At 45.4% G+C, this 13,460-nt stretch overlaps 1 protein-coding gene across 1 annotated transcript in view; it reads right to left on the bottom strand.

The window, feature by feature from the left end:
• Positions 1-3,356: 3,356 nt before the first annotated feature.
• The window catches only part of CENPU (centromere protein U), a 39,736-nt gene continuing 29,632 nt past the window's right edge, over positions 3,357-13,460 (bottom strand). The window contains exons 11-15 of the mRNA XM_035700058.2: positions 8,582-8,660; positions 8,307-8,354; positions 7,199-7,260; positions 5,280-5,436; positions 3,357-3,574 (exon numbers count right to left, since the gene is read on the bottom strand). Of these exons, the coding sequence (XP_035555951.2) occupies positions 3,440-3,574; positions 5,280-5,436; positions 7,199-7,260; positions 8,307-8,354; positions 8,582-8,660 (481 nt within the window). The 3' untranslated portion in view covers positions 3,357-3,439. The remainder of the gene's footprint in view (positions 3,575-5,279; positions 5,437-7,198; positions 7,261-8,306; positions 8,355-8,581; positions 8,661-13,460) is intronic.

Raw genomic sequence — 13,460 nt, 5'->3', positions numbered from 1 at the left:
ACCTCCATTCTGTTTTTCCACAGTGGCTGCAGCAACTTCCATTCCCAACAGTGCACAAGGGTTCCCTTTTTCCTGCATCCTCACCAACACTTGTTATTGCTTATCTTTTGGATACTAGCAGTCTGATGCATGTGAGGTGACACTCATTGTGGTTTTGACTTGCATTTCCCTGGTGACTAATGGTATTGATCCATCTTTTCACAGGTCTATCGTCTATATGTTTATCTTCTTTGGAAAAATGTCCATTCAAGTTCCCTGCTCATTGAAAAGAATTATATTGTGTAGTTCTTTATATAATTTGGATATTAGCTCCCCCTTGAATGTATGAATGATTTACAGATATTTTCTCCCTTTCAGTAGGTTGCCTTTTCATTTTGTTTCCTTTGCTGTGCAGAAGCTTTTGAGTTTGGTATGATTCCATTTATTTCAGCTTTTATTGCTCTTGCCTAAAGAGACTAGTCCTCTAAAAATACATTTTCTTGGGGGTGGGGTGGTGTAAGGGCAGAGGGGGAGAGAATCTTAAGCAGGCTGCACGCCCAACACGGAGCCAGACTCCGGGCTCATTTGCTCTTAACGAGCCTGTAATTTTTCTGTAATGTCTTTATCTGGTTTTGGTTATCAGTTATGCTGGCCTTTGTAAAATGAATTTGGAAGCATTTCTTCTTCAATTTTTTGTAATAACTTGAGAAGAATAGGTACTACCTCTTCTTTAAATGTTTGGTAGAATTTACCTGTGCAACCACCTGGTCTTGGGCTTTCGTTTTTTGGTGGTTGTTAAATTACTGATTCTGTTTTATTACTTGTAATTGGTTTATTCAGATTTTCTATTTCTCAGTGATTCTTAGAAGGCTGTGTATTAGGAGTTTATCAATTTCTTCTACATTGTCCTGTTTGTCAGTGTATAACTGTTCATAGTAATCTCATGATTTTTTGTGTTTCTGTGGTGTCAACCATTTTCTAATTTTATTCATTTGTGCCCTTTTTCTTAACTGAGTCTAGCTAGAGATATATCAATTTCATCTTTTCAAAGAAGCAGCTTTTAGTTTCACTGATCTTTCCTATGCTTTTTTTATTCTCCATTTTTCCCCCTCTGATCTTTATTATTTCCTTCCTTCTGCTAACTTTGGGCTTTGTTTGGTCTTCTTTTTTGTAGTTCAAGTATAAAGTAAGATTGTTTACTTGGGAGGTTCCTTGCTTCTTGGTATAAGCCTGTATCACTAGGAACTTCCCTTGTAGAACTGCCATTGATGTGTCCCATAGATTCTGGAAAGTTTTCTTTTTTCTTTAAGATTTTTTATTCATTCATGAGAGACACAGAGAAAGAGGCAGAGACACAGGCAGAGGGGGAAGCAGGCTCCATGCAGGGAGCCCGATGTGGGACTCGATCCTGGGACCCCAGGATCATGCCCTGAGCTGAAGGCGGCGCTAAACCGCTGGGCCACCCGGGCTGCCCCTGGAAGGTTGTTCTATTTTCATCATCCCATGGTATTTTTCAGTTTCCTCTTTGATTTCTTCATTGATCCATTGGTTGGTCAGTATCATGTTGCTTATTCCCCACATTTGTATTTTTTCCAGTTTTCTTCTTGTAATTGATTTCTAGTTTTATACTTTTGTAATCAGAGAAGATGCTTAATATATTAGATTTTATTTTGCCTGAATTTGAGATGTGACCTTTCTTAGAGAATACTCCACCTGCACTTGAAATGAATGTGTATTCTCTGGTTCTGGGATGAAATGTTCTGTGTATGTTATGTTCATCTGGTTTAAGGTGTCGTTTAAGGGCAGTGTTTCCTTATTTTCTGTCTGCACGACACTGATTTAGTGGGGGTATTAAAGTCCCATATTGCAAGTGTATTGTTGTTGATATGTACTCAACATAGTGCTATGTTTACAAATGTCATATCCTCTCATTGTATTGACTCTTGATCATCATGTGACGCCCTTCTCTGCCTTTTGTTACAGTCTTTGTCTCAAAGTCTGTTTTGTCTAAGTATTGCTCCGCCAGCTTTTTTTCCCATTCCATTTGCAGGGAATATCTTTCTCCATTCCTTTACTTTCATTGTGTTTAGGCCCAAAGTGTTTCATTTAGGCAGCAGATAGGTTGTTTTTAAAATTTGTTTAGCTACACGGTCTTATGATTGGAGCGTATCAGTAGGATGTACTTACTGCCATTTTGTTAATCATTTCCTGGCTGTTTCGGTTCTCTGTATTTCTCTTGTGGTTTGATGGTTTTCTTTGGCGTTTGGGTTCCTTTTACTTTGTCTATTTTAAGGTTTTGGTTATCACAAGTTTTATATATATATATACACACACACACACACACACACCAACATATATAACTTCTGGTCCTTGGGGGGGGGACAGCTGGGGCTAGCCTGGGCCAGGTTTAATCTGGTAGTCTGGCTGGAGTGGGTGTGGGCCAGCAGGCACAGGCCAGTGTCCTGGTATACTCAACACTAGTACCTCCCCAGTGAGATGGCTGGAGTTGGCATGTACACAGGTTGGGGGGTCCCGGCCCACCATGCTGGAGTTGCCCTGACACACATTGTGCTGAGGCAGTGCTGGTGGGACAGCTGGGGCAGGTGCAGGCCTGGCAGTTAGTTGGGAGGTCCTCTCTTTGCACACAGCCCTGCAGTTGCCAGGGTCTGGAGGCTTAGGGCTCAATGGGACAGCCCTGGAAGAGGGGTTAGAGGGCCTGGACCCTGCTCCAGTCAGGCTATCCAGGAAGAGGGGGAAAGTAAACAGTGGTGCTTATCAGCCCATCAGCCCCAGAGTTCCAGCAGTTCTCCTATAGCTTGGCAGATATTGGAAGGATAGTAAACGGGCTTCCTTCACTGTCCTTTAAATTGATGTTCTGGTTTTGGGGTCCCCCTCCATTGTGCCCCAGGGCTGGTGAGTCCGCATGCAGGCCCCTCAGTGCTGTTCCTCCCTGCTGTGGGCTGGCACTTCAGGGGTGGGGTTCCCATCGCCACCCTATGTCCATCTCTTAACCTTTCTCCGGGGGGGGGGGGGGGGGGGAGGGTGTCTCTCTATCATTTGTGCAGAATGTCAGCCCTCAGGGGTTCTTCAGGAGGAACTGCTCTGTGTGTAGGTGTATGCAGATTTAGGGAGCTCAGGGTCGTTCTACTTGTTCAGGTTAGAACTCTTACGTGTCAGCGTCTGATTAGGTGTCAACACTGTAGAACTTACTACTCAAGATACTAACCAGAGAAGATAGTTATAACCAGAGAAGATAGTTATAGCCCCTAAAGCTACTTATACCAACTTGCCACCTAATGTGGTCCCTTCAAATCAATTGACTATGAACAAAGTAATAATCAATTTTGGTGACAACCCAGCTTGAACAAGTAGACAAGTTAAGCTAACTTCTCAATTTTTATTTACAAAAGTACAGTATCTGAAGGCAACAGGCAATAGCAGGGGACTAGTCTTTATACAGTCACAGCTTAGTAGTTGGGTCTCCTTTCTGGTCAAGGAGCTTCTCTAATCGATGGTTGATATTTTGCAGGTGGTTTTCAGCTCCCAAAAGGGCTCTCGCTGTCACTAACAGAGCTGGAAGGCTGGATGAATCATACTGTTGAAGGAAAATCATATTTAGATTATCAAGTTTAAAAAACTTCTATAATCTTATTTGTTACACAGCTCAGTGTTAAGTAGAGCTTTGCATTAACTTTTTTTTTTTTTCAATTAGGATCATTAAAAAAATTGGGTTAATCCTTTTTCTTAGGGCAGAAGTAACAAGGTTATAAGGGAACTGTTCTAGAAAGTGTAGGCTGGTCTCCTCTCAGAAGACCAGTTGGTTCCAAGAACGGCGGCATCTAAACTATTTAAAACAAAATCATTCCTCATACAGATTGAGACAGAGTTTGGGCAAGTCCGCTGACCTCAAGCCTATTTTAAACCCAGAAAACTCTAAGGCAGCTGCACTTTTACTGGAAGAACTATGGGAAGGGCAACACCAGGCCACAGAAGTTCAAGAGGAAAAAAGTCGTCACCCAGAAAAACCGATGGGGAAGGTTAAAGGCAAAATTAGGATCTAACCCAACATAAAATAGAAATCAAATCGTGAGGCTGAGCTGCATGCTGTAACCATAGCTGAGGACAAGGGACTGTGCTCCCCCTGCAAGTGTGCTCACACTGAGGATAAGGGTGTAATTTCATGTTTTCAAGGTGTTTTCCTTACTATTGACAAGAGCAGCTTTCAGCAGATTCCTACCACCACATAATCGGTTCTTTCTAGACTATAACCTGTTACTACTCTGGACTCCAGTCAGAGACACTGAGAGCCTGATGCAGCCCAGCTGGCAGGGCCACTTGCTCTCAGGCAGGCGACAGCAGGCGACAGGGGGGAGCACTGACACTTGGTGGAAGATCTCTGGTTTAGGAGAGACGACATGCACACAAATACCAACTGCCGGAAAGGAAGACACTACCAGAGAGCACAGAAGGCCTGCGGGCACACAAAGAACACATTAGAGTAGTGTACCCCACAAAGTCGAATCCCGTCCAAACTCCAGCAGGGCCACGAACATCTCTAGTCCCCAACCCCAAGTAAGCTTTAGACTAGTTGGCAAACTAGTCACAGAAAGCATTCATTGAGAAGATCTAATTTCTATTTTCAGATCTAATACACAGACAAACTTAAGGCTTTTAAGCTAGTGGAAAAAACTTAAAATTGAACATAGGGAAGAATATAAATATGATAAGATACATGTATTTACATTTCATATTAAGTTATATTCGTTTTTTTTCCTATAATTTAAATTTCTATTGATCTGAGCTGGTTAGCCTAACAATAGCATCATCTGCAGCAAAAATCCAAAAGCCACAAGTTGTATTAAAATAACCCCACCTTTCCCTACTGTGTCCCTTCTGTGTGTCCCAACTTCTAAAATTACACCTACCAGGTAAAGGGGAGAATGGTTTTTTTCAGGTAAAAGAAAAGCTACCATGAGCAAGGGTGGAACAAAAGAAAAGCCGTGTGGCCTTCCAGTGATGAGTGTACGAAGCAAAGTGGTGTGAGCGCGGCATACAGAGGACACCCCTCTCTTGCCCAGTCGTTTCTCTTAACGCGCAAATATGTTCATAAAGTCAGCGTGTCCAGACCATCCTCTATTCCTCTAGCCTTAAGTAGCCTGAGCCGATGGATTCGCAGCGCTGCTGTGTGGGCAGACTGGAATCTGCACCCACATCTCTCCCCAGAGCTCCCGCGGAAGTACTCCACCGTGCAAATGCCCTGAACCTTCTCAATCACAGTGAATTTTAAAAATTGCAGTTACCGTTTCCTTTACGTGAGGTTCTTTCTCTCGAATAGCCGAATAATCTTGATGAAGCTGTTTCAGGTTAGATAAGAAGCCTGCGGCATCCCTAAGGGAAGATTTTCTCTCCGTGAGTTCATCATGCTTTATCTGGAGTTGCTTCATCTGTGGTTCTAACCTGCAACACAAGAGTTTCCCCTAAATGAAGGCCTCCAGGAAAGTGTAACAGCCTTGGGGGAAGAGGCCGAGTGTGCAAGGGAAGGGGCTAGGGCTTTGAAGAGGCCTTCAGTTATGAAATTATGAATGTGTGATGGGGTCTAGATTTCAATTTAAAATATAGACAAAACTAGGGCAGCCCCGGTGGCTCAGCAGTTTAGCGCCACCTTCGGCCTGGGGTGTGATCCTGGAGACCCCGGATCGAGTTCCACGTGGCTCCCTGCATGGAGCCTGCTACTCCCTCTGCCTGTGTCTCTGCCTCTCTCTGTCTCTATTAAAAAAAAGAAAAAAAAAAACTAAATATAGACAAAACTCTGAAATATGATACAGAGTAATTAGAAATGAAACCCTGAGAAGAAAGATGCCTCGCACATCCTACAACCCAGTTGGCCATTTAGAGGGACTCCAGGGATCTCCAGCATCTCCTGCATGACAGCAACGTGGCCAGCTCCTCCCACCCTTGGGCGGGGACGTGGGCCCCCCCGGCATAGCAGCGGAAGCACAGCAGGGCCTGGCCTTTGCCCAGTTCCCAACATCTAGTAAAACCGGAGGAAAAACTTCCAGAGCGCCTGGGTGGAAAATGCACGGGTAAGACTACTTTCTGTCTCAGTGTCTTAAGTTTCTTACCTATAAAATAAAAAAGAATATCTTGAATTTTATGGACGGGGAAGGGTAGAGGCTGCCAATTTTTTTTTAAGATCAAAAGCAAGTATCCTGCAGTATAATTTTAGAAAAGTCCTTTAACAGTTGTGTCTGTTGAACAAACGCAGCATTGTGGAAAAGCTGATGAGGGTTGTGGTCAGGGGTGCAGATTTCGCAGCCCGTCTGCAGACACGAGATCCTGACTCCCTGCTTCCTAGGGGCGGGACTGGGGGTGAGTTCCCTCCCCCAGGCCTGAGGTTTCCCACGTGAAAGTTAAAATCCCAATGCCCCACATGTTTTTTCTAGGCCTTTTCAAGATATACTTTTCAACTTTGAGAATTTTATCTAGAAAAGGAACGGAGAGGCTGGTCTTTAAAAAGGTCTGGTTCTTATCATACAGACATCGTAACCCACAGACTGGACTGGAAGCCCACGGGCTGGACCCCCCACCTCACCCCGTCCTACCCTCTGCCCTCTCTCCTTTAAAACTCGGCCCTGTAACTGCAGGCTGTCTTCTCTGACGAGACCACTTTCTCGCCCCGTTTTTTTTGCAGCTCCTGGAAGCAGACGGCCGAGCCTTATTTCTCCACTGCGTTCCCGCAGCCCTCAGCTCACACGGCAGGTGCCGGCCTCGGGAGGTGACCACGGGGACAGCCCGGGGGGACACCCCGGCCGCTCTCCAAGCCCCGCACGTGGCGAGGGCCTGCGCCAGCACCACACTGACAGCAACAACCCTGTGAGCTCTACAGGGCGCTCGCCGAACTTGGCGTGTTTACGCACTTGGTTCTCCAGCACCCGGCCGGTACGTGAGGCTCCCTGTTGGCAGGCGTGCTGGAGGCTGCTCCGCCGCTAGCACGGCCCCAAGGCGGCCTGGCCCAGAGCCTCTGCACGTGGCCACCAGCAGGTGGCGGGAGGTCAGCGCTCAGGGCTCCTCGGCCGACAGCTCCGGCTCGCAGCGCCTTCCCCAGCTGCCAGGCTCAGGGACGCCGGGATGCGGGCCCATGACAGACCCCAGGGGCCAGTGGCCGGGCCGTGGCTAAATCCTTCCCAGCAAGTTCTGGGCGGTTCTGGCGTCACCTTACCGAAGCAGTTCATTCTGGAGTTCAAGCAGATGCTGCCTCTTCTTCTCAATATCGGAAATAACCTAAAGTGACACGAGGATTTGTTAAAATCTCTCCTTAAATCTGTGCGCGATGCTTGCTCCCCGGAACCAGGTGTTAGAGATGCGGTGGGAGACAGACTCCCCGCAGCCCCCAGAACTGGGCTCGGAGGGGCAGAGACCCGGCATCACAGCGCATGGGGCTGGGGGGCGATGGGTGCTGCCGGGGGGAGCCGGGGACGGGACCGGTGGGAACGCAGGCAGTGGGGCCAGGGCTTCACCCCCCGTGAGCTGCCCAGGACGGCCTTGGCCGCTTCTGTAGGTGTGCCGGGAAAACACGAGGAGGACAGTGCCCTGAGCCAGCCCGTATTTATCATCTTTTAGGGACGACCAGACGTCCCACAGCTGGACATTCAGACTGTTCCCACTTGCTGGTAAGTAACGCAGAGGTGACCAGTAAGGAATAAAACTGAAGGAAAAAGCCTGTAATCACTGAAACAACAATGTGTGCATCGCAAATCCACTGCTATTATAAATGTCGAGGGGGAACTGCTCCTTCACGCCTGGATTCATGCAAGTTTACAGCTCGGAGGTCACCTGGGTCGCCCATAAACTGATGGGTGTTCACTGGCTTGTTTCTCCTCACATATCCTAGGGATATGTGAAGCATTTCCAAGAAGATGGTACAAGATCGAAGTAGCGGAACCAGGGCAAGAAATGTCCTTCACCCCACCCCTAACGCCGTAGTCTTCCCATGCCGTCCCTTGACATGGGACAGTTCTTATTCTACAAGGTTTTACTCTTTGACAGTCATAAAAGCCATAAATATATGTTACTTAACAACTATTAGTTAATACCATGGAAGTGGTTATTTGGGGCTTGACAGCCATTTTAGGCTGGGTGGGATCCCCACCCCTCAGCATGCATTCATAGTGCACAACCACAAGACCCACCAAATAAAAGCCTGACTGAAAAAAAAAACAACTCTTCTACAAAGCGAGGGTCCTAAAGCCCAGAGGCAGGACGTTACTTAGCTCTGCAGGTGTCAGTGTTGTATGTGACTACGCTTCTTAATCACACCAGTGATTTACCTTCATGTTATTCCTTTTCAGAGTTTTTGACATCTGGAATTCTTTAAGCTGCACAAAAGAAAAAAGCATTTTAAGTTTGGAAAATACACATGAATATTTATTTACTGACAATACATCATATTTAGTTTAAAAACAGCCTGTGAAACATGAGTACTCAGTTCTCACGAGTTCTTTACCACGTCACCAGCAAATGCAATTTTTTCAGAAATAACCCTAAGCTGTCTCAGGATTAGCAAAACAAATCTAGACCAAGAAATGTATGTCAATGAACTTACCATTTTGAGGAGTTCTTCTTTCACATCAGAATGAAACTCTTTGATGGCTTCCTTACAAGTTTTAGATTCTACATTTTGCCTGTAGCAGGGAGAAAACAAAGCTTAAACGGTACCCTATGAAGGAGGCTGAAAAGTGTGTTTCATTTGCTTAGCACATGAGCAAGCCATGACGTGGCGTGCACCATCTTGAGTGTCTAGGATGGCACGGCTAAAGATAGTTCTCGGGCTTAGGGATGCCTGGGTAGCTCAGTGGGTTAAGCGGCTGTGTTGGACTGAGGTCGTCATCCGCGGTCCTGGGGTCGAGCCCCACGTTGATCGTGGAGCCTGCTTCTCCCTCTGTCCTCCTCCCCCTGCTTGTGCACTCACTCTCGCGTGCTCTCTCAAATAAGTAAAATATTTTTAAAAAAACATTCTCAACAGAAGAGAAAGAACAGGAAACATTTTCCCCTAAACCTTCAGGTAGGTGATCAGCTTCACTTCTCGACACTGGCGACGTCCACAGGTGAAGGCAAGCGGTGTGGAAAGCGTTACAGCCGGTCCCTGTCCCCCTGTCCTGCCACCCGGTCCAGTGAGCAGCAGGCTTTGGCCTCTCCCTGCCTGCCACCAGCTGGAGGGGTGAGTGAGGAACATCTGGATTAACCAACAAGCAGGGAGAGGCCAGCTGGACCGAAGCAGCCAAAAGTCAATTCTTCAAGCCCTTCCACAGCTGACCCTAACCAACTTGTTATCAGGAAAAGGGAGCCCAGGTCTCCCCGTGTGGCTCTCACGGCCACATGCAGACCCACAGTGTGCAGCAGCGGCGCCACCTCCTGAGACAGCAGCTAACCCCCTACTCTGCCTCGGCGCCACAGGATACTAGAAAGGGCCCTTTTAGTTGAAAGTAATAAACATTTTGTATAAGCGACGGGTAATTAGAAAATGGTTTCTTTCTTGGGGGAACTCCACATGCAGGAACAAGTCCCTCGGCAGAAGGGGACCGAGCTCAGCAGAACACTGAGAAGAGGCGGCCTGTACTTTCTAATACAGATATCTAAGTTCTCATCAAAAAAAGAGTATTAAAAGGTATTTCTAGTGACACCAGCAGGACAGCAGAATAGGAAGCCCCAGACCAGATTCCCTCCACAGGGAAACCAACTTAACTATATACAGCCCACAGAGCCTTATGAGAATTCCAAAAACCAATTAAGAAGTTGCAGGCAAGTTCGAGGTGAAGAACTGTCCTACTGAAACAGGGAAGAAAAGCAGTTTCACAGCAACTTCAACAGCCCATCTCCCACGCCAGCTTGGTTCTTTCGAGAAACTCAGGGCATGGTTTCTCCCTTGGGAAAGACAACAGAATGTGTCTTCAACATTCTGGCTTTTAAGGGGGCTGCCTGAGGGAGTCCTTTGCATCTTGCCTGATCTGGAATGCTAACAGAACCAGCACACTCGGGGCAGCCCGGGTGGCTCAGCGGTTTAGCGCCGCCTTCAGCCCAGGGCATGATCCTGGAGACCAGGGATCGAGTCCCACGTCGGGCGCCTGCATGGAGCCTGCTTCTCCCTCTGCCTGTGTCTCTGCCTCTCTCTTTCTCTCTCTCTCTCTCGAATAAATAAATAAAACCTTAAAAAAAAAAAAAAAACAGACTTTGGATGCCTGGCTGCCACGGAGAAGAGAGTTCAGTGGTTTGCTCTAACAACAGAGAACCGGAAACGCTACACACAGGAGCTCAGGACAAATGGCCCAGGTCATGCCTTCTCCCCTGGGAGGGAAAGAGAAAAGGAGAATGTTATCCAAAGTTTGGAATGGTTTCTCTGTCACTCGAAGTAGAGGAATGGTGGGAACTGAAATAGCCTGGATGCCTCTGATGATAGAGATCAAAAATGAGCTGAGCAGCTTGTTGCCGCACCGGAGCTTACAGTGCCGCAGAGAGACACCAGAGGGAGCTCTAGTCTCGAGAGATTATAAATCCCAACAAAAGAAAGCCCAAACCTCCCTAGTTGGGCAACCACATGCACAAGCCCAGAGAACAGACATCCTCAGAAAAGGATTAAAGGACCATCCAGACTGGCAAAGGAGATGGCTGCTTTTAAACTGTACAAAACACAGCAAAAAATAAGGCACTAGAAGAAACAAGAAAACATAACCCAGTCAAGAGGGAAATAAACCCCCAGAAACAGGTCCTAAATAAAGAAATGGAGGCCTATGAATTTGCTAACAACTCAAAAATCATCTTAACTTCAAAATTCAAAGGCAAAACCAGAATCTTGAAAATAGCAAGAGAAAAGTTGTCACGTACAAGGGAACTCCCATAACATGGTCAGTGCATTTCTCAGCAGAGACATTACAGGACAGGAGGGTGGAAGGACATACACAAAGCACTGAAAGACACAAGCGCCAACCAAGAACACTGTACTTGGCAGACTTATCCTTCAAAAACTGAGAAATATGGGCAGCCCTGGTGGTGCAGCAGTCTAGCGCTGCCTGCAGCCCAGGGTGTGATCCTGGAGACCCAGGGTAGAGTCCCACGTCAGGCTCCCTGCGTGGTGCCTGCTTCTCCCTCTGCCTGGGTCTCTGCCGTTCTCTGTGGGTCTCTCATGAATAAATAAAATCTTAAAAAAAAAAAAAAAAAAAAAAAAAAAAACCTGAGAAATACTTTCCCAGATAAACAAAGGCTGGGTTCATCATCACTAGACCTGCTTACAAGAATTACTAAAGGGAGTCCTTCATGTTGAAACAAAAGGACAACACAAAGGCATATGAAATTATAAAGGTCTCTGGTAAAGGTAAATACATAGATGATCACTATGCTAAGAGGCAAGATATTGCCATTTCACTAAAATCTCAGAAATCTCTAAGTCTTTTCTTCCTTTTGAAGAGATTTATGAATGGGAAAAGGATAACACAGTGGAGACAGTCTTGGGTAGGTGAAAGACCTGTGCCAATTTTAACAGCAAATTGATTTTGGAACATACAGTACCAGAAAAAAAAAAGGGGGGGGGGGACACTGTACAGAAGAATAAAATAGACAATTCCCACAAAGATAATAAGTTAGTATGACAGGCTGGCTTCTTTCCCCAAGATCAACTCCAGAAGAACCAAAGAGGGAAATCTGCCCCCACCCCCTGTGGGGAAAGCTGTGAAAATTCCCAAGGTGAGAGAAAGACGTATTTAAAATGGGTGAACTGGTGAGAGGGGAGGTGGCTGTGGCCTACGACAGGAAAGGGGACAGGAAAGGAGATGTCAAGGTTGGCCTCTGCTGCTTCCCCAGCATGCTCCTCACAAGCTGTGCCTCCCTAACAGCTGCAGCCAATCAGACCTCTGTCCCTGTGTCTTTAAGAGTAAAACCTGGGCTGTGTTTGTGGGGCCTGGAGACAAAGTGGAGACAGCCTTGGTCTCCTCCTCCTTCCCTGCTAAACCCTCAGGGCTGGAGAATGATAATCTGAGGAGTGCAGCAGCTCTGAATGCTACTTATCTCTGGAGGACAAAGGTTAAATCCTGACCTGACAGGTTACTTTGCAGGATAAGTGACTGAGGCTTCCTACCCTAGGCCTTATCCACCCTCATTACTGGCACTTCTGGGAATGAACAGGAATCAAGGTTTGGGTCTTCCCTCATACCCACTGTCTGTCTGACCAAGCAGCTGACAGACCCAGGGGTAAATAAGCTCATAGGCTGGAGTAACAACACACTGGAGGAATACAACTGCATCAAAGAGAAAAACTGTTAGATCAGAAATTCTAAGAGAAGCAGGTATTTCATAATAGATGAACCAGTATTTTGAAATTAGCCTAATAAATATTCTGAAGAGGACAGTAGTAACATAAAACAAAAGACATAAAAGAGAACCAAATAGAAACGTTAGAGAAAAAGTTATATGGCTACATACTGAACTCTACAGTAGATGGGATAAATGACATAATGGAGATTGCAGAGAAATAAATTAGCAAACTTCTAGTTTCTAGACTGAGGACGTATAGAAAAAACAGAAAACATGGATATAATATTAGCAAGAACAAACATTTTTTTAACTTTGGAATTAAAAAAGAACCACCTTAGACTGGAAAGGTCAGACCCAATACAGTGAAACCAAAGCATATCACAGACAAAATATTCTAAAAGCTTAGAAAGAGCAGATCACATGTAAACAAGACTTCAAAAGACACCAAATTTTCCAAGTCAACACTAGATGCAAAAGGCAAAGGAATAGTGACTCAGAAGTATTTAAGGAAGTTATTTAGAACCTAGAATACTATATCCAGCTAAAATGTCATTCAAATTCAGTGTCATGACCATAATAATCCAAAGGATTTAGAATTTTACAGCATAAAGAGCCGCACTCAAAAGAGTTGGAATGAAGCACTTAGATAAGAGATACTACCAGAGGCTGGTGTAAGAAATATGTGAAATAAAGGTGATCAGATAAATACCTTAATAAGGGTTGTTGCTATCTTAAGAGAGAAGAGAAAAAATACTATCTTACCCCAGAAGTAAAAATCTCTAGGGTAAGGGAAAGGGAGAGGTGACCAAGAATTAAGGGAGCGTGCCAAAGTTCTAATCTTATTAGTGGAGAGTTACAAATTCTATTTTTTAAAAAAGTTCTAATTAAAAACATCAAAGTAGAACAACAAAAAAAATCTAAAGTAGTAAAAATATATCAACACATTCTTCCACATATATTAATAATTATAATAAATGTAAATGGACTAAGTCAACAAATATGGACACATTGGATTTAAACTTTATTCTTTTTTTTAATATTCTATTTATTTATTTGGGGAGAGAGCATGCATGCATGCACAATCAGGGGAAGGGGCAAAGGCAGTGGGAGAAGCAACTTCTCACTGAGCAGGACCCCGTAATCATGACCTGAGTCAAGGGCAGATGCTTAACCAAGTGAGC

This window comes from Canis lupus, chromosome 16, assembly GCF_003254725.2.
Source record: "Canis lupus dingo isolate Sandy chromosome 16, ASM325472v2, whole genome shotgun sequence".
NCBI lineage: Eukaryota > Metazoa > Chordata > Mammalia > Carnivora > Canidae > Canis > Canis lupus.
Note: the sequence above shows the minus strand (reverse complement) of the source record. Positions and strands in the feature narration are given on the sequence as shown.